Source organism: Centropristis striata, chromosome 19, assembly GCF_030273125.1.
Source record: "Centropristis striata isolate RG_2023a ecotype Rhode Island chromosome 19, C.striata_1.0, whole genome shotgun sequence".
NCBI classification, from domain to species: domain Eukaryota; kingdom Metazoa; phylum Chordata; class Actinopteri; order Perciformes; family Serranidae; genus Centropristis; species Centropristis striata.
In genome coordinates this window covers 13891079-13914693 of record NC_081535.1, presented here as the reverse complement: position 1 = coordinate 13914693, position 23615 = coordinate 13891079, and the positions used below count along the sequence as shown (strand labels likewise).

General features: G+C 40.6%; 1 protein-coding gene across 2 annotated transcripts; it reads left to right on the top strand.

Annotated features, from left to right (window-relative positions):
- LOC131992001 (protein FAM222A) lies at positions 1–22463 on the top strand. 2 transcript variants are annotated; one of them, XM_059357328.1, is made up of 3 exons: positions 1–203; positions 9480–9645; positions 19374–22463. In XM_059357328.1, the coding sequence occupies exons 2-3, from the start codon at positions 9516–9518 to the stop codon at positions 20798–20800; spliced, it is 1557 nt and encodes a 518-aa protein (XP_059213311.1). In that variant the 5' UTR covers positions 1–203; positions 9480–9515; the 3' UTR covers positions 20801–22463. The 2 variants fall into 2 exon arrangements, with proteins under 2 accessions (XP_059213311.1, XP_059213310.1); XM_059357327.1 differs by having other exon boundaries at positions 9477–9645.
- The last annotated feature ends 1152 nt before the right edge of the window (positions 22464–23615 follow it).

Genomic DNA, 23615 nt, shown 5'->3' with positions numbered 1-23615 from the left:
AAATTATCTTTTACACGACTGTTGAATATGCCTGGGAAGTATACTTAATGGAACCAGCTTCATCAATGGATGTATCTCCGGAGGTTTCGCGAAATCAGTGGCGAGATTGCTTTTGCAGAGGAAATACGCCTTCCGAGGAGAAGAACAACCAATCAGCCGTGGCGAACCAAAGATAAACAAGCCTTATGATAAGACAAAACTCTGTAAGACATTAAATATGTTTCTTATTTCAATACTTCATGTTTAGGCACACTGTGTGGGCTCATGGAAAAATGTTTCTCAGTGCAGGAAAATGTTCTGCTGTTGTAGCTGAATTGATTTTTTAACGGTAGCTGTGTAATGACATGACAATAACAGAGAAATATTTAAAGATGCTTCATTGCATTATGTCAGGATTCGCCCTGCATTGATTTTAAGTCGACAGCGCTAAAGTGGTGAAAGATGCCCTGTGCGCACTAATAGATAGGAGCGTCTCGCCCTTACTATATATCAGTGTCCTGCTATTGGCTAATGTGTATTTATATGAGCCGAATCCAACTATGAGCCGAGTAATTTATATTCACCATATAGACTCATTTATAATACGGAAGACTATTTCCTAAAATGTATTCAACTGTTAAATATAGGTAATTGCAGGTCAATACTGGTTATTATAATTTAAGGTGAAAATATGTAGTTTTTAAATGTTTTTTTCCTCCAAAAAAACTGCCCTGTTATGATCCTGTACAATTTCTAGTCTCATCCTTTTCATCCTCAATTTCCATCATCTTTGTTGGGATGATGGCTTTGCGCGCCGTGAAAGGCGCTTTATATGTCAGCATCTCAGTGGATATACGGGAAGTGCTTTGAAGTATATTATCGGTCATTCAGGGCTGCCTCTGAAGGTTTCCATTTCTATTGTCTAGAAGCCGGAGGTGGGATCATCGCACCTCACTGCACCGGTGGCAGCCGAGGTTGAAGGTTAGCCGCAGCAGAGGGGGCCTATAGATTATTGGCCAGGTGTGAAATTCTACCCCGCATGCTTTTCCTGCCTGTGCCAGATCCTTTATTACCCAGAGAGATGGGATGTCACAGCTTCCCACCAGAGGCAGAGCAGGAAAGCCTGCAATTTGGTGTTTTATTGTCCTCTTTTTTTGTGACCAAAAGAGAAAAATGCCTCATCCCACCCTTGGTTTATTATATTTTGAGGCATGTGACTATCAGGAATATCTTTCTGTCTTATGATTTCCCATAAACATATTAAAATCATGGCACTGTGGCTTTTGATTTACCACGATGTCATAATAAAAAATGTTAGTGCCTTATCTCCCTTTCATCATAAAATATATTGGTTGGCTTCATTTGCTATAAAATATACAGTTTTTCTACTTTTACTCAGCCAGTGAATGCTTAGTGCTGCATGCTTTTAATGTCTCATAATCAACTCAACACTGTGGTGTTTAATTATAGACTGTTATATGTATATACTCTTAACATATTCATATTTTGGTTGTTATGTCTGAAAGGCCTGGAGACGTTTGTGAAGCTTGTAAATTGCGTTGTATTATGAGCAGTCATTTGCAGGTATCCCATGGGGGTTTCCCTCTGATCTCACATCACACCCCAGCAGTAATTCCAACTCTGTGAAGGGAAGGGATTTGTCATTTGGCTGCCTGCTTCCTTTTGCCTTCTCAGGAGCGAAGCTGAGCTGTGATTTATTGTGAAGTTTCCCCAGGCTCGCTCAATCTCCATGCCTACCGAATTACTGAATGGAGGAAACAGCTAACCACGAGATTGACCTTTTCTTGGATGACGATTACCTAGGCCAGCACACGGGCTGATTAAGGTCACGTCTTTTTCTGCCATGTCATCCACAGCTTCACATTTAAGGCAGGTTATGTGTACGCTGAATTTCCTGTTGTGGATTAGCCCATGGGTTAGGAGACTGGGTTATAAAATGATGCTAAATGACTTTGAAAGTATATGCATATATCCTCGCTAGGAGTGATGTCAATAGCTTGGTTGCTTGGCAGTTTCTCTCGTGCACTTTTTGTAATCACCTTTTCTATCTGCTAAGAAATGTCATGTGTAATTACAGGCAGCCTGCCATCTTTTGAAATCTGTCTAATTGGTCTTTTCATTCTAATAGGATGAAGGGGGAGTGAGACGGGGGTGAAGGGTGGAAGGTTAAGGACTGGGCCTCCGAGGTCACTGGGGGAAGGGAGCAGACTGCAAAGCTTATTTGGAGCTCCGGTCATTTTTATTTTGTCTACATGATGGCACTCAGTCATTACTTCAAATTAATGATTAAACCGGCCAAATTGCAACTGATGCATCATCATTTGCGCTAAATAGGAAGGCAGTGAGATGAAGACATTTTTAGTTGGTCCAGAGATCAAAGAGCTTTTTTTTTCCCAAGAACATTTTGATGTTTCATGGTGGAGAGCTTATCATTAGGTTATCTCCCACATTAGAGCCATACAGGCAGCATTTCTAATGAGTTTCATGTTTGCTTGAAGATTTTAATGACTTAAAGGAATCAGTGACCCTTAACAGCATAACAGTAAAGTAAACAGCCAGAGGACTGGGCATGGAGAAAGGGGGTTGGGAGGATCCAGTGTTTGTGTAACATAATGTCATTTTTGTCTTCTGTGCTTTTAACAACAGTTTATGGGAATTGGAGACTCAAAAATGATTCAATCCATGCCTGAGATGACCAACAGATGTCGATTTAAATCTGATTCTTTTTGAAAAAAGAACTCATCTTTCCACAAAACCCTCAGTGCACTCTTTTACCATCTGTTATCTTTGAAGTCAAGGTTTTCTAAGGGCTGGACAGCATAGCTCTTTGACAGTGTGTCTGGGTGTGCATGCTGGGATAAGGATAAGATAAGGCTGTGTTCACCCTCTAATGCTACCTTGGCTTTGGCCAGACTTCTCCCCCTGCACAGTGCTTCTTTTACCTTGGCACTGTCTGTGGGCAAGGGCAGATTTGGGTCAGTCCAAGGCTTTTTACTCCCTTCCAGGGCTGTTCTCCAAGATAAGACTTAATTGTGCAGCTTTGGATTAATGGCTAAATTTGTTCTCAGCATCTGTATCAAGCCGCAACCTCGACAACTGCCGTAAACCTGTATTCTATCTGGTGGTCAGCAGGGGGCGACACCAGCAGTTGCAAAAAAGGAAAAAAAGTCTGATTGTATGAAAGTCTTTGAGAAAATGACCCTACTTTTGACTTTATATATTAACTCAGTAAACATTTTCCTAATGAGTTTATGGTATACTAGTTTTACGTCTTCTCCAATACAGAATGATGATCATTTAGTAAATTATGGTCCCATTTAGAGTAATTAAAATAAAATTTAAAGCAGGGTATGCTTTAGGGCAGGGCTACCTTGTTATAGAGGTTCGCTATTACTGCACACTATCTCATCTTCGAACTTTAACACTTTCCAGTATATTTAGGTCATGAGAGTTAGTCAGTGTTCAGCTGTTCATTTTAATACACTTTGCGTACCATGCAGGCTACCTAGCGCTAATGTTAGCTAGTAACTTAACATCCTTCTGCCCAGCTTCACCCTCTTTTTCCAAATATTGTCACTTGTCACTGGTTCCAAAAAACCAAGATGTTTTCACCAAAATACTAAACTCAAGGTTTTAAAACCGTAGTCCAAAACCCAATGGGTGACATCCTGGTGACTACGTCCACTCCTTCAATACAGATTATGATTTGTATACATGCAAAGTGAAAATGACAAAGCCAAATTGAAACACTGGAATATAACCCACTTGTCTCTTCTGTAATACAATCTGGTGTAGCTAATCTGTACAATGAATATCTCCCCCAGCTATTACCTGGGTACAATAGAGCATTTTCAACAAATGAAGCTGGGCAGAGAAAAATGAGCTATACCAAAAAATGCTAGATTATTATATAATTTATAAATATATAACATATTAGGTAGGTTAACCACTAATCATCATACCAATACTGCTTTGGAAGACTAACTCACAGAAATGGCCCTATAATAACTCCAAAGTAAATGATTAATTGTTTGTCATAAACTGTAAACCTCCTAGACAAATACTTCATGCTGGCAGTAGCTGTGGCTGCTGCTGCTGCTGAAATTAATGGTGCAAGCTCTGATCCCACGGAGCCGGACTGTCATTTGTTTCAGACCATTTGTTGCTGCAGTGTTAGATGTTAAATTCCACTGAATATATTGTTTGAGAATGTTCCTAATGAAGGCGATGTACATTTTTTCACTGTTGGGTAGAAACATGGTCTCAAGCTTTGTGTGTGACTGTTGGGTTTCTTTGCACATAGCTAAAAAAAAAATCATATCTGCTGGGCTTTTTAACTTGGGTTAAGCTTTTTCTTAAAATGTTCTTCATTTGATTTTCAAGTGATTTTAAGCAAGATGCAGTATAGTAGTATCTAAATGATGATTGCTAGGTTTCATTAAAAGGCTTTTCATAATTGCTAGAGACAATTTATAAAAGCTTTTATACTGCTTTTGACAACAGATTTGTAAGAAACCTTGAAAAATAAGTTTTCCCACAATGGAAAGTCTCATAGGGAGGTGGTTGCACATGCAGGGGGGAAAGGCAATTTAAATATATTATAACAATAGCATAGAAGTTTGACAGGCCACATCAGATGTTGCATAAATAAACAAGTTTAATTTTTATATGCATTAACCTTTACCCGATTATGTGTGTTCTGCAGTTGTGAGGTAATAGAAAGTGTAAGACAGTTAAGACACATTGTCTATGTTAGTTTGTTTTGCCCTTGCAGGCTTAATTTGCCTTTAGCTTTATTATAACACAACCGTTTTGTGTTGACCACCTGAAATACTGCATGGGAGAAGCTGTAATGTTAATGTTTCTTCCCAGACGCCCAGCTATTAACGCTGTATGATTTACACCCAGCTGAATGCTCTGGACATCTGTCTGAATATTGCACAGCATTTGTATTTACATAAATTTTGTGCTTGCGCATGAATTGCATAGGAAATGCTTTTTTAACACTGTTGTAATACCTTTTAGCTAATCTCAATGGAAATGAGGCTCATTGTTATCAGCCGCAGGCCTCGAGTGTTCTCGCAGCGTAGAGCAGAGTGGCTCCGGGTTGTTTGGTTATCCCGCATGTGAACCTTTGTGTCCTTTTTTTTCTTTTTTTCTCCAGAGAAGGAGAAGAGAGAAATCTGGGTCTCTCTTATATGCTGCTCTGATACCAATTATGCAAACTATTATAGAATTTAACCAGGCCAGCTCTTATCGGCTAATCCAGAAGTAATAGATTCTATTAAAAATGTATGAGGGTTTGGGGGGATCAGTGTGTGTGTGTGTGAGTGTGTGTGTGTAGGGGTGTATAGAGATGAATCCAGCAGCTGCTGCACTGCTGTCTAATTCTGTCTGTATGTCAGACGACTTGTCTGGTCTCCATTACTTAGACAGGCTCTGCCTACCTTGAAGACAGTATAAAAGCCATACGTAATTCACAATTAATTATACAGTAAGTGGATTGTTATTCATGGACCATGTCGTGCTCATTCAAGGAGAGACTCTGCTTTTTCTCTTCTATAATGACCATTTGCTCTTTGTTAATCATTTATTTCCTCCTAAATTAACCTTCCTTTATTCCGCCTTTGTGCCCTTTCACTTTTGCTCCTGTGCAGTTTCTGAGTGCAGGAAGGAAAAAACATTAGCATAGCACTCAAATGCTAATCCACCCAGAGAGAGAAAAGGGTGCTTGTCTTAGACCTTTTTCATTATCATCTAATTATTAACTGAGGATTCTGAGTACTGCTAACAGGAGCTGAGATGGTAGGGAGGGTGTGTGTGTGTGTGTGTGTGTGTGTGTGTGTGAATGTGGCAGCGCGAGGGTGTGTGTGTAGAGCCAGTGTGTAGATTTTTTCCCTGTGCATTTCATGTTTGTTTAAAGGGAGCCTCCCTCTTTGCAATTTGCATCTATCTTCTTCACGCTGACCCTTGATGCTGCGCAAACTCATAAAAGACTCCAGAAGGTCAGACAGATGCTCTTGACTGAGTCCCTGTATAATTTAGGGCTTTTTCCTGCTTTGATGGATATTCTTGTGCTTCTCGCTTTGTACAGAAAAACAGGTATAAAGCAAGGCATGACACATTTTAGATTTCTCTCATGTTTTTTGTGGATAATCATTCATAACCAGCTTTATTATCTCAAGAAATATGAGCCCAGATTGTCTGGAGCTTAACCTCTTCCTATTACAGCATAAATATTAATGGTGATAGTCTGATGATACTTCCATAGTGGGCTCAAGATTAAAGCAGAAGGATAAAGCAAGTTATTGCAATACTACTGCCAATACCAGCACCAAAAATGATGCAGATACCAACAGAGTACTTCATGTAATACCCTTTTTCTTTTACTTTATTGGTTACCCATCATGGACCATATCTCTCACAAAGTTCCCTGTCCTGATCTCAGGACAGGCGACACATTTGGAAACTAAATTAAGCATTTTGCATCCAGTCAGTGACTAGGGAAGAGGCTTGCAAAACAAATGTATCTGCCACGACATCCGTGGGGGACAGTTAGATGGACTGCAAAGCACAAGGTCTTTATCTCCCTGGCAGACCCTCAGTGGACCCCATCGTGCTGCTTATCAGCTGCGCTGTTGTCGCCTGAGAGTGGAGCAGATTATAGACGTCCTTGCAGCTTAAACTTTGAGCTCTGTCTCTTATTATGCATGTTAGAGAAGTCCTTGAATGTGTGAACTTGTAAGACACGAAGAGTGCCAAAGTAAAGGCTTTGGAGAAAATGTGAGAAGTGAGAGAAAGTTTTCTAATCTCTGTAATGTCTTGCACAAAGGCAGGGTAGATGCTGAATGGAAAGCTTATTGAAGAAAACTGGGTTGGAAGGAAGAAATACTATCCATTATGTTCTTGACCTCATTGATGAAGGTTGAGTGAACTATGCTGCATACTTCCATTTTTAAGATGGCTGACTTTGCTGTTGCCACATCCTTGATATCTTTATTGGAGCAGCAAGTCACTATTAAGTAAGATATCCTGATATGGCATGAGAAAGTGCAAGACATGAAACTTTCTTGTTGAGCAGAACATTATATAGAGGGCTGCAGAGAACTGATATTGCTTGATAACTTAGCCCAGATAAAATCATACATTCTGGGATCACTTTGATCTCATATCTCTCTTCCCTTTTTTTTTCACGGGTAATTCTACTCAAGAGTCAGAAGGCAATTTTAAGCTTAAGTTTTCATAAAATCCCTTTAAATTTAAAATTTAGATAGCAGGATGAAAGAAAACCATCATTACTTGCACTTTATGCATCATTTCTAGGTCCCGTTTCTGCTCTCAGTGAAAGTTTTTTTCTTTAAGCCACTGCTGGCTTCTCTTTGAATTATAATGCCTTTCTTGGTGCATTTTATTCCAGCTGCAAATTATAGGAGTAATGGAAGGTATTCCTATTCACGTCTCATTTCTTGCTAGTGAAGGGATTTCCCTGGAGAAACCTTTTCTCGCTTGTGTTCCTTTTGCATTTTCGGCACCTCCCTCTTGACAAATGTGTGGTAATGGAAGGGTTGTTGTGAAATTGCCATTATTTTCTAAATGGAATCCGACCCATGCCGAGGCTTTTAGCTCTTCAGATGTGCGCGCTCAGATGAGCTAGTTTGCACTGAGCAGTTTGAAGTGGGCTTGTCAGCGAGGGACAGATGTTGAGCGGAGGAGGGGAGCGGGCACACGAGAAAGGGAAGAGTGAGGGAATCTTTTTTGTGTGTGTGTGTTGGCACCTGAGTAAAAATGAAAGCCACTCTGTCTCTTCTTCCTTTTGAGGCGAAGGTAATCATGTTCCTGCAGCTCGTCACTGAACACTCTGTTCTGTGGTTGACTCGCTTTAGCTGCCCTCTGGACCCTGAGGGAGAAATGAAAGCAGAAATCCAAAAGAACCTTAAAACCGAATAAGAAAAAGGCAGTGTGACAGCTGTATGCTGCAGGCTTATATTAGCCTTGTCGGGGACTACTGCATTGTAATGAAAATACTGTCTTTCCATATGTTACCAGTGGACTTATTATCTACGAATAACCTATAACTCTGCTATTCTTTTGATGCATAGATTGCAGCTGCCTGTCTATAAGGTACCTGAAGTATTTTACAGTAGCCCTGGGGTTCTGCAGTGCTCACATTCAGACTTGGTGACTCAGTCAGATAATCAAAAGAAAATGTCAAATGCGAATAGAGCTGAAATATTCCCTCAATGCCTGGCTTTATCTTCAGAATGATTGCTTCAATCAGCACATCTGTGGTTAGGCGCCTTCTCTTTCAGACACAGCCTCTCATTTCCTCTGACAATACTTAACTCTGCAAACAGCACAGCCTGCTTTAGGGAGTGAGCTGCTTTTGGCTTTCTCTGTTGATCAATACGGCCATAAATTTATAGAAGAATAAACCCAGGTTTCAGAGCTACTTATAAATTGAAACACACAGCCAGAGGCTACAGGAGGTCTTGTAAATGATCTGTGTAAATGCAACCGACAGAACAAGGTTGAAAAGGGGAAAGAGCCATCATAACAACGAGGAAGAAGTAGGAGATCGTCATTATATGATATTACTTTTATTGAACGCACAACCTCAGCAGTTCAAACAGGGGCTCCTGAATTTTAATATGGTAAAAGGACCCAAGTGATTGCAGAGTTTCAAGTATGCAGTCACTGAAGTAACATGGAAAAGATGGTTCTTTGAAAAAGTAGAGCCTCCTTCGGGGTTTTAGGTTTCTCTTCTAGCAAGCTTGCAGTTTTCTTCCAACATCAAACTGATGTTTGATGCAAGAGTTTGGATATAATTTGTATAAACTGATGTTTTCCCAAACTTAAAGTTGGCACCTACTGTCTTTCCACTGATCCTGGACACTATGTGGCCTAACAATGAAGGTTCAATGCAGGATCAAATAACCTCCATTAAGATTTGAAGGTTTAAGCCACGCTAGCTGCATTGTGCTAAATGTAAAGTCTATTGGTCAGTCCCCATGTTGGTTCAGACTGAAAAATTTCAACATCTTTGTATTGATTGCCATGAAATTCCACACTGATATTTGTGGTCCCCAGAGGATGAATCCTACTGACTTTGTTGATTATTTTCCCTCTAAAATTTAGAATCCGTTTCAAAAATCTCAGTTCAAAAAACTGTTTTTTGGGGGGAAATGTCTTGACACCTATTTGAGGGTTCGCCATAAAATGACATTGATACCAAAATTGTTATTTAATTCATACCTTCTATCTGCAAATTAGCTAATGTCGGTAATGTCGGTAGTCGGTTAACGTACGCTTGCTTAACAGCAGCATGTTAGCATAGCATAGCCATTGTGAGTTAGCATTTCAGTCCTTAACGACAGCTTCACAAAACCTGGCTGTAGACTCTTAGGCTTGTTTAATTACTATTTATTTGGTGTATTGACTATAGAATTAAAAAAATATTTTTTTCCCGTTTATTCCAGCAGGTTTACCCAGGCTGTGTGCAGCCCTAGAGAACTATCATGCTGGCCTGTATCCAGAGACGGCAGAATCTCTCGTCGCAGAGTCTGCCCTGCACACCCAAAAGCCTTGATGTTCCACCGCCGCCATTACTGCTGTCAGTACCACCACTGCAGCCACGCTCCCACAAAGGTGAGTTTATATCACACATGAAGACTTCTATGCCACAAACACACAATGTATACAGCTTTCCACATTGGCAGCAGAGAATATACTGAGAATATACTGGTAACCAGTATCTTGGTCATGTTCCTGAGTTGAATCAATCATGTTCAGCTTGACCTTGTTGCCTCCAAGTGCATACGAAGCTCAGGGTTTTAGCGCTGCACTGAGATTTCAGCCACTCGGAAGCTTCTAGAATTTAAAATAATGGGCCTCCTGATGATGATGATGCCCATTAATTGGGTTCTCATCAGCGTGCTCCTGCAGTGCATATGCATGCAGGTCAAAGTGGACTCTAAAATTACAAAGTTAATCAACTCACACACGAGGTTACTAATGATGTTCACATTTTGTGCAGAAAGTGCTCCCCGTCTGTGTCGTTTGACCTTCATCGTGACTGATTATACTGCAGTCACTGAAAGGTTGAGTGGGTGTCTCAGCCTAACCTGGACTGACATTTGTGATTAGATTTCTCTCAGTTAATTGATTGAATAAGACTTGTTTGCAGATTTTTTTCATGGTCTGTTAAGGCTTTCTTTATGTAGGTTACACCGCTGCATTCATATTATTTGTGCAGTGGTCCAAATTGTCTTTTTCTTCCTGGACAGTCTCGATTCACATAATGAGATCATAGTCCCACAAATGAAGTTATTCTGCTGTGGTTTCCTTTTCCCCATTGCTTTAAAAATGTGCTGATGCCTTTATACTTCTATGCTGGCTCTGGGTTGAAGCTGCATATATTGAGGATCTATAACTACTAACAGTTTAATTGTATTGCAGTTGCATGAATGTACTTAGTCATGAAAGATCTTGAATTATTTGGTCCTTTTTAAAGATTTTCTTTGTGGTGTAGGTGTTGCAGAGTGTTATTATTTTGAGCCTATGCTGCTGTCATATTTAATGTGTTTTGTGTGGAGCCATAGAAGGGATCGTTGTTAATGAAATGAAGCAGTACTCCGACTCAGACTTGGCTCTCATAGAAAGCAAGAGCATGCAAATATTGACCAGTATACATTGTGAATTTACTTGGATAGATCCCCGTAATTTGACTATCAATGTTCCTGTGGTCTGGATTATCCTAACCGACAGCTCAGTATTGCCAGTAAATGTTTTGATCATTTGCATGAGCCTGGGGTTTCTCATACAGGATATCTTTGCTTATTCATCACAAAATCTAGTATTAATTACATAGTAAATGCATGTTTGGTAAGTATAGGAGGCACAATATTGTTTTCAGATGACCCAGTAATGATTAGAAATTGATCATATGAGATTTTTGAAACAGATTCTAAATTTAGAGGGAAAATATTCACTGATTTCCCATCTAGCGGCTAATATAATACGTTTTTGCTTATTGATCATGAATTCTAGTAATAGTTATATAGTAAATGTATGTTTGGGAAGTATAGGAGGCAAAATATTGTTTTCAGATGACCCAGTAAAGAGCTTGATCATGAGATTTTTGAAACCCATTCTGAATTCAGAGGGAAAATATTCACCCATTACCCATTTAGCGGCTAATATAATGCATTTTATGCAACGATCTGCACCAATGTGACAATGCAAAGGCAGTGTAAAAAAAAAATACTATATATATATATATATATATATATATATATATATATAGATAGATACAGAGATGTCTGTGATAGGCCAGTCTCTGCCAATAAAATCGCTCTTATAATGATCAGATTTCATTGCACCTGCACATACACACACGTGTTTTTGCTTATTCTGGATAATTACACCTATTTTAGGTGGAACCACGCTTGGGGTTTCCTGAGGTCAACAAAGCAGGTCCATATACTTAAAAGAACCATAAAAGTCTTCTTGATCTAACAGGTGCCACGAGACTAACAAGAGATATATAAATACCCACATAATCCGGAGACGAGGTCTAATAAGCCAAAATAAGTGAAAAAGCCTGTGTCGTAATGGTGACAGACCAGTAGTTAATTGGCAAAAAGAGTGGATTTGCATCATTATTTCTCCCTTATATACTCGCAGCAAAACAATGCCAACTGTACTCATTTAAAACGATAGAAATCTTTCCCTTTACGCTACATCTCCTCATCTCCCTTTTTTCTCCTCAGGTGAAATGCTTCTTTGTCTTTTTCGCTATTAAATATTAATTGGGAATCAATGGAGCACTTGTCTACTAAACGCTGGAACAGAAGGGCCCAGTTGCCTCGGGGAGAACCAGGGGTGCGTTTCTCATCCTGTTTACCTGCAGGGCCCTTTCCCCCCGTTTGAGTTTTATGTACTGCGACTGTGCGTAGTGCAGCACCCTCCAGCTCTAGTCTGACATTTCAAGCACAACCGCAGGGAATAGACTGCTGATGGGAGCTCAGTCTGTGTGGCCCAGGCTGCTTCATTAAATGAGTCGCTGTTGGATTGAGTTAAATGGGGACGGTCTTTAGTCGCTGCTGCGCTTTTGAAAGCCATTTCCATTTTTAGCTATCAATAAATGGAAGGCACAGGACATGAAAGCACTCAGCCACTCAAACCCAAGTGAAAGATTTCTGAGAAACGAGCGGCAGGAATTATGTGATGAGAGTGAATGAGAGCTGTTCTCCTCTCTGCTATCTCGGCTTGAAAGCCGGGGCTGGAAAGGCTTTTTCCCACGCTGCTGGCCTGTGCTCGGGTCGGCTCTGAGAGGGGAAACTTTGCCCAAGCTGGGCCAAGCGGCACAGAAACAAATGAGGAGTGACACTGGTGCAAAGGAGTATTCGCCAGAGCCTCTTCGAGCACACATAACTAAGTGTTCAACCCCGAGGTTACTCTGTTCTGTGAGCACCCTTCATACAGATCACTGACATAGAAACAGGGAGGCTGTGAAAATGGGGTGAATGAGCGTCTTTATTTTTATTTCTGTGTTTACTGAAAAAAATCTTGAATAGAGAAGTTAGTGTGAGTGAGATTTAAGAGCCTGTGTTCTGCTGTAAGCATGTCCTGTGTTAACTTTTTCCATTTTAGCCATCTCTATTTAAAGGTCCTCTGGGCTGCTAGGTAAAGTAAACCACATGGAGGCATTAACTGCCAATCCTTTTTAACCCCAAGCAATATAAATATTAATGCACTTTTGTAAAAGTCCTTTGACATAAGAAAAGCTGCTGATACTGCATCTTAGTCGCGATAACACTTATTGAATCTGTATTAATTATTACTTTGATATTAACATTGAGTCAAATGTGAAAGGGGATATTCAGTGACAAACTAAAAGGATGAAAAAATTAAATTCTGAGCTTTTCATGCTTCTTTCAGCACATTATTTTTCTCAGTGAAGTTTTTTAATTTGGGCGTATATTTTACAAAAACAAAAGTTTTTGTCCAATTATAAGCTGAATATATGTCACAAAGGACAAAAAAAATATTGCATTTGGTTTTATTTACATCTTAGTGTAAATAATACTTTGAAATTGGGGTCACAAACAATTCAAATATGTTAAATAAAGATAAGTAAAATAGAAATACATATAAATATCTGCACATAAACCAAATCAATCACATCATCATTTAATACTAAACCAATATATCCTCAAGTATGAAGGATACTAAATAAGATATTCCTTCCTCCCCTGACATGTAATAGGTACCTACTTCCATCCATCCATTATGTAATTCAAAAAAAGTCCCCAGACCTGATAAAACTGTCCTATCATCAATTCAAAGGAAGCATTATCAGTCATAGGTGAAACCCAGTTATTAAATTCTAGCTGCAGTGATGAAACCTGTCAGTACTAAACCAAATTTGGCTTTAAGATATTCCAGAAGGTAACTCCATGATCCATCTCCTAGTAGGCAAAGTTGGGAAGATTCTGGTGAGGATTTTATAAGCCATTCACCCAACTTTCCAATAATCCTCTTTCCAGAGAGAAAAAACTAAAGAACAATCACAACACAGTCTTGTACCTTTCGACTTTTTCTTCAAAGAACCAGATATTTTCTAACTCAGTTGTTCATTGTTTGCAGTGATTAATCAACCAGGACGGTTTTATGTCCATCCAAGCTGCAGAGATGCTTCAGCTATGAGTCACCTATTATGACTACTACTATTGCCAAAGAATCAATTACTTCCGCTTTAAACTGTTTTGACTGAATGTTTGAAATGCGCTGGACCAAAAATAATCCATCACAATAATGACAACAATGATAATACAACCATAATTGGCATATTATGATATAAATGATGGAAAAAAACAAACAACAAAATTTTATATTGAATTTGTGGCCTGAATAGAGAAGGACAGCCCAGCAGCTGCTAGTTTTGATGTTATTGCTCCGTCTAATCAGCGGATAGTCAATTGCAGAAGCTCGTCTCAAAGAGATGAATGAAGTCAGGGCCAATTAATTACATGGTTCTAATGACTGGGCTTATTGGGCCAACTGGGTGCATAGAGAAGGTTGCCATGGTAATAGAGACATGGGTTTTAAATGTGCTGTACTCAGTCCCTGGTTATTAAGGTAGGCCAGAGTATTTTAAATATCAGGATTATTGGTGTGGTAAACAAGTATTTATGCCTGCTGAGGAGCACTGTTCTGTAATTAACTGCCAGTTCTCCGTGCCATGTTCCTGCAGAGGATTAGACGCTCGTAAACATGTTATCACACCAAAGTGTTTCATGATAAGTCTTCAGCATAACATCAAAGACCTGTGTTTTTTCAGCCAACATGTATGGATATCAACAAGGAATAATTTATGATTATTTTTTTGTTTTGTCTTCACGTGGGAATCCCATGCAGTGGTCATTTTAATGGTTCTCTTATGTTCGCCCTCTGGGTATGTGGTAGTTGGAAGCTGTGGTTTTGGAAACGCAATGAGCATGCCCAACTGCCGATTTCAGCCCTGCCTCTGGGGCTTGTTTTGCCCATAAATTAGTGATTAACTCAAACTGCTCTGAAACAATGAGGTCTCCGCTCTAATCTGGGGGGGAAATGGCTTTGAGTGTGACCACGGGAAAAAGATTAGCCAGTTTAAAGTGGCAGAAGGCATTGAGTGGGATTGTATGGGGGTGGAATCAGGTTAATGAAAGCCCAGATATACACAACAGTATAAGTACCGACAATATATTTACTGTAATATTAATAAAATCTCAACACACATGCACACAAACACATAATAAATTAGGCCTAGTGGTGATATAGAGTTTATAATTGCCCCCCACCCCCAACTGTGCACGTCCCCTGCATGGAAAGAGGAAATCAGGATTAGGTGTTTCCTTTGAAAGTGTGCCAGTTTCACTCAGCATGATGCCACAACAGTTGAGCAGCATGTTTAATGTGTGGAGCCCCTTCCAACCGAGCAAACATTCAAGCCTGACTGGTGGGACCATTAAATCTATCCATCGGAGGTTTGTAGATGCATCACACATCAGTGTCATTATGCAGATTTTTGAGGGAAATAAAAATAAAAAACAAGCTTTTTAATCCCACGTAACCTACTTCAATCAAAAAGCAAGTGGGGGAAAATGTTAAGGGGTCAAAGAATTTGAATTTGTAAGCACCGCATGATGCTCTCGGGCAAGGTTGCTCGGCGAAAAGTGGCTGGTGTTATTTTCTGTGCTGTTTTTCGTCTGCCTCTGCATGCGCCTGTGCTCTCTGTCAGGGCTGAAGAGTGAAACAGCGTGCAGTCTGCAGGTTCAGGGTGATTAAGTGCTTAAGGTCAGACTGCTAATTATCTCTCTGCCTTTCCTTACCTGACAACACATAGCTGCCATTTCCCCGTTGTCATGTGAACAGCCTCATATTTGTTTTCATTTCTCGTCTTTATTTTACACCACTGAATGTTGTTGTGTGACCACAGTGAAGACGAGAAACCATTTCACAAAGACATGTATGAAAGGCAATCTAGAGGAGAAAGCATTTTCAGTTTGTCTGTAGTGTATGTAGAACATTTCTTCTGGCTTATGTGCTTATGATTGCATAAAAAACACATTAATGCAAACCTGCTTTAATATCAGCATTAATAATCTCCTAAAGGCAACACGGGATGATTAAAGGAACCAGCCCATGTTGGAATTGTAGCTCAGACATTTTCATCTGGTAGGTGAAAATATTTACTAATTTACTGGCTCATACATTTTTGCGCTGGGGCTCCAAATGCCTGGGATTTATAAGAGCCAAATGTCTGACTGAATGTAATTATTGCAGCCTAATAATAACTAAGAAGCTTGGGGTTCTGGCTTCATTTGTGCATTTTTACTTGTTTGTTTGCTTGTTTTTTAGGGTAAAAGCCAAAATGAGCTGGGAGCGACTGATGCACATGTTTTAAAGGGGGGCTGTTCTGCTCAGTTTCAGGTTCAGGCTTGTATTTTGGGGTTCTAATAGAATATGGTTACTTGCTTTAGTATTAAAAGAACAATCTGTTTTTCTCAAACTGCCCATAGCTACTGCACCTTTATTCACCATCTGTCGGAGATGCTCTGTTTTAGGGCCTGTCTCTTTAAGGGTACAGTCGAACATCTGCAAATGTTGGCAAGTGATCATCACCTGATGAGGCGATATTCATGTTGAATGTGGGTAGTGCAGGATGTGACACACAGAAAACTGTTAGCTGCTTTTAGTCCATTTGACAGCCAAATGGGGTCAACCAGACAGAGTTCTTTGCTACAGCTGAGGCTGCGACCTTGGTGGTCAGAATTCCCCAAAGTTGAATTTTACACGATGCGAATTTGCTTTGCCACAAGAAGCTTTGCCCCCTTCACTTGCATAGAATGGAAGTGAAAAGGAGGCGAATATTCAGCGATTTTAATTTTGACAATGTGTGACTAAGTTGCCTTCCCGAAAAAGCCCAATCTGCTCAGATTGGTCAGTTTCTGAGTCATTTCAGCCAAGAAAAGCTTATAAACTACAGACTATACAATCAAACATGTTCCAGCTGAAATGTGATCCAAAATTGGGGAGAAATCAACAATATTGCTGGCCAGGTTTCTATGACATTAGCATGTAGCTACAAGAAACAACATATGTACTTTAAACACTGCAGTAACATGCTTGGAGGACAGAAAAAAACAGATGGAAACCAAGTGTTTACTTTTTACATTTACCACATTATTTGAAGCTTTTGCCACCTTTTATTTGAACATCCGCCATGTAACATTCTGACAGAAAATAAGGAAAAGCATAATAGACCCCCTTCAGAATACCTTTGTTTTGAGGGAGTGCTAATAACCTCTTTGCACACCTGCAGAGAACAGTAGAAGTGATACTTAATGCACTTTTACAATTATCACTCTCACTAGTGCATGTGCATTCATGTTGAGTTTGTGTGAGACAGCAACATATACGCAGTAGGCCCTTACCTTCTTGGTGTTTTCACAGGGAAATTTCAGCTCTCATAGTGCCAGATTGTAATTAATGAAGCACACATTTTAGACAGTGTTTGAATTGGGTGTGTTTTGCAGGAAGGGAGAATGCAGGATGACTGGAAGATATACTTTTATTACTGCTGCCACATGCTTCGGGAAAGCCACTACTGGCTGGTAAACCTGCTGTGCTCAGTTTACGGTCATTTAACACCACTGATTGCTATTGAAGTCCTCAAGACTGAAACAATTACCTCTGGTTGTAATGTAGAGCAGCTTTAATGCTGCTCGTGGTGTTTCTGATCTCACTTTCAACTTGCTTCTGTCAGGATCAGCTAAAATGATCCCCTCTTTTATGCATATGTCACGCAGTAGTGGCCCTTAGATGATAAATATGTGAATGCAAAGTGGGGAAGGCCGATTTGCTAATGAGGTTTCCATAGTGGCACATTAAGGCAGCCACAGTGGGAAGTGCAGCTGTGTTGTGTCTCCATGGCTCTGACAGGGCTGTAATCTCCGGACTAACAATATCAGACACCCTGTGAAGATGTGTTAGCATTCAAAGTGTTTGAAGTGTTTGTGGAACAGCGAGCCGATCGCAGCGTGCAGGGCTTGACACCGACATTTTACTGAACAAGAAACGGCTAAAATGCTTGTTTCGCTAAATTATAGATCTGTGGTAATTGAGCAAAATCATCTCAGGCAGAAAATAGACGAGATTTGTGCAGCAGTGTCGGATTTATGATATTTTTAAATGTATCATCGCTTCTCATCATCTAAGCTCCTTTCAGGTGGAACCTCTTCAACATATCATTTATGGAAATGAATATTCAGCTTTTAGCCAAAGGCCAGAATTTGTTATTGCAGCTGTTTTACTGCTACCTTTCTCATATCTTGATGTTGTACACAGTTTGAACACCTCTCCAGCATCCCAGATGTCATGGTTTTCTATAGCAGCCCTACACTGTGATACATAATAAGCAGTGTTTTGCTTTGTTGTATTTCTCTGTAGAATTCATTCATGCTGCTGGCACCATGGTGCCGTTCCTTCAGCTCCGCTGGGAGATTGCTGGATGGATTGAACACTCCACCTTACCTCTTTTCCTCCATTTTAAACACCCAATTTATTTCTTTCATGAGATGGATCTTGTAGATTGAATCATTTTCACAGTCGGGAGGCTCACTGTAGGCCCAAAATGAAATGAACTCCCAAATCAATTTCAAATGGGAACAACAAGTGAGCTCTCCCCTGCATAGCTGGAATTGGTTTTGTTATTGAAAATGAAATGAAGTGTTTTGTTTTTATTTTCGCCCCGTTATTGCAGATTACAGCCTTGTTCTTTTGCCTGCTGTGATTTCCGCCGATCTGGGTTAATTTCAGAGCCTTTTCTTTTTATGTCAGGAATTCCATAAAAGTGTCACTCTAAAAGGTGGCGGTAATTTCTACCAGGTGATTTATTGTTTTTAAATGGGGTACCCTTTCCACCTTTCCTTTGTCGCCAGGAGTTAAGCAGCCATGAAATTGCCAGAATAATAGTGTTTAAATCCAATCTTAGTTTGTCCCGTCAGCTTTCCCGCACACAATTCAATCAGCGGTGCTCTTTATGATTGCTCTTTTTCCATCTGCATCAACTTTTCCTCCACAGTTTAGGCTCCAGGCTTTTACAGTAGAATTGGTTCAGGTTCATGAAAGCATAAAGTGGAACTGAATTTCATAGGCAGGAAGTGACAATGCTTCAATGACCACAAAGTTACTGAGAAACAATCAAAAATGGGGTGTGGATCAGCAGGGAGGGATTTTAGCATTTCAGCAAATTGCCAAATAATAAGATAAGATAATAAGAAAAGTAATAATAAAAAGAGATTTGGGTCAGGGAATAATTTTTACAATTTTGTATAATATTTGTTTTATATATATCCTCTGCCAGTTCGTATTAAACAGCTGGACTAAATTTCTAATCCTGTGATTTATTACTTCCTTTTTAAAGATTCTTAATTATGCCTTTCCAATTGCTTACTTTCTTTGAGATTTTTTTTCGCTTCCTCTTGGCTCCTCCTGCTGCAGTTTAACAGCTGAATGTCATCAAATAAATCTCATTGGAGCCATTTCAATAAAATTAGGTCCTCCTCCCGCTCCTGTTGCCACTCCTCGTCTTTTGATTTCCCAGGGTAATCTAATTTTGGGTTGAACTAAGTCTGAATTAATGTCATTAAGCACTTATCAAACTGTGCTTAAGGTGTTTTCCTCCACAAAATTAGTTTATACAACATGTTGTTTGCCATTATTCTCTTAAAACAAGTTTGAGGTTGAAAGGAAAAAAACGACAAAAAACACAAGATTTCCCAGGGCTGCTTGTAGACTAATCACTTGTTTCTGTCTGCTTTTCTTCCCAGGCGAGCCAGCCTCCATGATTTCTCGGTACCCGTCTCCTGCAGAGTTGGATGCATTTGCCCAGAGGACCGCCAACAGCCCGCTGTCCATCAAAATCTTTCCGACTGACGTCCGGGTGCCACAACATAAACAGCTTAACAAAACAGTGAACGGCTTAGACACCACAGGCCAACGCTACAGCCCCTATTCACACCCGTACTCAGGAGGCTACCAGGGTTTGTTGGCCGTCATCAAAGCCTCTGTGACCGCCAAAGGTGTGGTGAAAAACTCTGAGGGCAGGAGGACTAAACATGCAAACACCCAGACATCTGTGGCACCGTATAATAATCCTCTGAATAATGGCTACACAGTCAGACATGGGCATAAGGCCTATCATATAAGCTCATGTAAGCCCCATGATGTTCCCATTGAGACACTTTGTTCCAGCACAGGGATGGCCTCCGGAGATCAGAGCCTGGCCCCCCAGTCGGAGCTGGCAGAGGTTCAAAGCCTGATGAGGCAGATGAGCAGAGTCCCCCACAGCCAGGCCCTGCAGCTGGGGGGAGAGGCTCGAGCCAGCCCCTCTCTGCAGGCTGTGGCCGCAGTGGCACATTCAGACTCAGACTTTGTCCTGGGATTGCCGCCACAGAGCAGCCTCGCATTTACAGGGGCAGTGCTACCTACACAGAGTGCAGACGTAGCCAAAGCTGGGTACTTAGAGAAAGGAGACTACACAGTGTGGCAGCATAAACACCCAATTCAGCAGCAGCACTATCAGCAGGGAGCAGTGAGGATGTACAGTGTGGGTAACAGCGCTCAGAGGCACAGAGCTGCAGAGGCCGGGGTTGGCCAGTCTCCTGAAACCTGCCTCCCATTGCCATGCTCCTCGCAGCTGTCCTATAGGCCGCATCCTGGCAGCGTGGGCGCCGGGCAGGAGAGAGTGAGCAGCTCCTCTTTGAACTGCACCGCCATGCAGGGGGAGTTCTCTGTCGGACAGTATTTCGCTCCTCTCTGGGACGGCGTCGTGGCCACCCCTGATAGCGACTGTTATACCTCTCAGGTGCTGGCGACGGGTACAGCCAGGCCCAGAGACCTTGTGCTCTCCCATCCGCATCCCCATCTCCACCCAAACCGCCATCCACACCACCACCACCACCAACACCAACACCACCCACAGAGACACCAGCCACAGCTCCACCTCCCTCTGCCTCCTCCTCATACTCAGGCCTACAGCACAGACCAAAACCTCTGTTGTGGGCTGCCTAGTTCTAGCCTGTGCCACGCTGCAGTACTTAGCAGCAGCCTGCAGTCTCTGGAGTGCCTCATCAGTGAGATCCACCCTCCCTGCATCAAAGAGCGCATGCTGGGCCGTGGGTACGAAGCCATGGGGATGCCTCAGCTACTGGAGCACCACCAGCAAACCCACATCCAGCTCCCGGTCTACAGATAAGACACGGCGTGGTGCCACACAACGGGACACAGAATTGACAAACCTTTTATAGACAATGGAAGTGTGTCATCTATGAGAATGAGACATGCCTTTTTAGTTTGTGCATGTACTGTATTTGTAGAAGGCTTCGTGTTATGAGCCTGAAAACGATAATCAAGACTAAAGATACAGGTTTATCTTACGGACTTTTCATGTTTTATTTTTATATCTTAAATGGCCATCAATATGCCTGCTGTTTTTCATTCAATGCTGAGCAACTAATCAGAATTTCCCATTTAATTTAACATGAACTGTGTATTCTGCAGGTGATTCCCCCGTAGGCCTTTACAGAAATGGAAACTTACTGAACTGAAATAATAATTGGCACCCTTCTGAAAACATGTACTTGAATCTAGGACGGATCACTGGTAACAGTTTTTGTGAATATATTGTAGATTTTTACATAAAATGGCTCCTTAGTTGAACATTCCTTAATTTTTAACAGAACTTTTGGTTATCTGCTGCTTCGTTGTGGATTTTTTTTTTGTTCACTTTTCAGTGACTCCTGTGTTAAAGGACATACCCAGCTTCTGCAATATAATGCAACATTTCTGGCTGCTGTATTGGGACACATTTTGATCATTTGTATACAAATATGAATATGCGTTTTTGTTATGCAGCTATAGATAAAGTTATTTGAAGGGAAAGTTAAATTTTTTGAAGTGGGGTTGTATGAGGTATATATCCATAGCCAATGTATTACTTGTAGTAGAAAGCAGTTGGCCTCTCTATCACTTCAAGTGTATGCTGTATTTAAAATATTTTTACAACTTCACCTTTACCACAGCCCAGTTAAAAAAAAGAGACACTAACTAAACAGTAAAGGCAGCAAGTCTGCAATGTAAAATTACTTTTTGTCAACTGAGTCTAGTGGCTTTGACAAGAGCTTAGAATGGCTTCAGTTCTTGTGCGTAAGATAAAGCAGGGCTGTCTCACAGCAAGGTAAGGCAGTGAAAATATTCTAAATAAAGCTCATGCTCAAACTAAAAGACTTTTTTTAGGTGGCTGAAATACATTTTGCTGCTGCCCCCATCCATAGCACTACATTGCTTAGATTCCTCGTCAGTTCTCCTGCCTGTTTCTCCAAACTAGAGGCGTGCCAGCCAAAATCTACTGTAGGTTATACACTGACTACAGATAAGTATTTTATATAATCCCACTTCAGAAAATCCAAGCTATCCCTTTAACATATTGATCGATTTAATATACTCATGCTCAGCACAATGTATTAGGACTGTTGCATTCCCAAATCAACACTGTGGCAATTCAGGCCAAGCAAGATGTGCCCTTTTGGTTGTATTTTTGTTGTTGATGTTTTTTTTAATATTAAGAGGACATTTTTCTTGAATGAAATAATCTCTGGAAGGTTGTGACACTGTTACAACACCTGGGTATATACTGTATGAGTGCCATGTTGGAGAGCAGGCCATCTGAATCATTTAAAATATCTTCTTTGTAGGGCTATATTATCTCTGATGATGTGCGATGTGTGACTGAGTAGGTCTTTGTGTGTCTGCACTGGTTCCGTAATACTATTTATTTATGTCATGCCTGTTGAGTTATATGGCAAACTGTCTCTATAGTTATAAAGTGCAATTATTATATATGAACATGTGAGCGCTCTCTCCATGAAGTATGTTGTTGAAATAACTACATTTTGCAATGTATGACCCTAATCCCTCAACCCTTTTTTGCCTCTTCTTAATAAGGATTGTCAAGTAAATGAAATTTTCTAAACCCAGCACACAGTTTGTGTTATTAGTTATTATCTAGCCAGACATGCAGCTGAGAAGATGGTTTTTATTATATTCATGAATGATAAACCAGTTGTGGAAAGATGAGACATTTTTCTGGTTTTATTGCAAAGGGATTTAAGGCTTAACCACCTGGCAAGACTCTTTTTTTCAGTCATAGATCTCATTTTATTAAGATCTCTCTCCTCACAGGAGGATCACAGGTTTATAATGTGATGTAAATCAACCCTTAGCTGAAAGATATTGCACTGGTTCCTCGATAAATGAGTTAAAAGTGCTAATTTTGTTACCATAGTGAATTGCGTTTGTCTAGATGGATGGCGGACGCTTGCGGCAGAAGCCATTGAATACTTCAAAATACATATGTGGAAATGAAAATGTACAGGCCCTTTCCCTCTCTTATATTACATTTATGTATGAAAAATACATGTTTTCTCGAAGATAAATCCATGATAATATTATTGTTCACACTATGGAGAAATGAGCTTGCTGCTACCCAGCTATTGAATTGCTAATCTGAGCTGGCTGCGTGCCTGCATCTCTTATTTTGCTTCATTTGTCCTCCTAAATTGGCTGCTATAGCGGTAATGTGGTTTAGGTCACCATAGACATAAAATGCACACCCATTTTAAGTAGTCCATTACAAAACAGCTAGATGGCGTGAATAATGGCATTAGATGCACTGCTGGGAATAAAACTGCAATATTCAATTGATGACCTCATTGCAGATAACAAATATTTCAGAGTTAAAGGTCAGTGGCTTTGTCATTGAGGCATTGTTGTAAATGATTTCCTGTCTTTAGCCTATTGTGTCCCGGCTCCGCTTGGAGCTTTTCCATCCTATCTATCAGTTGGGACAGGCCAGGCCGCTCTGCTGATAAACCTACAGGATTACAGACATGCTCCTCTTGCTCTCGCTCAGAGACGATTAGCTCAGGCTCCTCTGGGAGAGGAACCAGAGCCACTCCGGCCTCTGGGACACACTTCAGATAAGTAAGACTGGGCAGAGGAAGAGGCTGGTT

Coding starts and splice junctions, on each gene's coding strand:
- LOC131992001 (XM_059357328.1), top strand. CDS start 9,516: ATGCTGGCCTGTATCCAGAGACGGCAGAATCTCTCGTCGCAGAGTCTG. Junction 9,646..19,373: donor GCAGCCACGCTCCCACAAAG/GTGAGTTTATAT, acceptor TTTTCTTCCCAG/GCGAGCCAGCCTCCATGATT.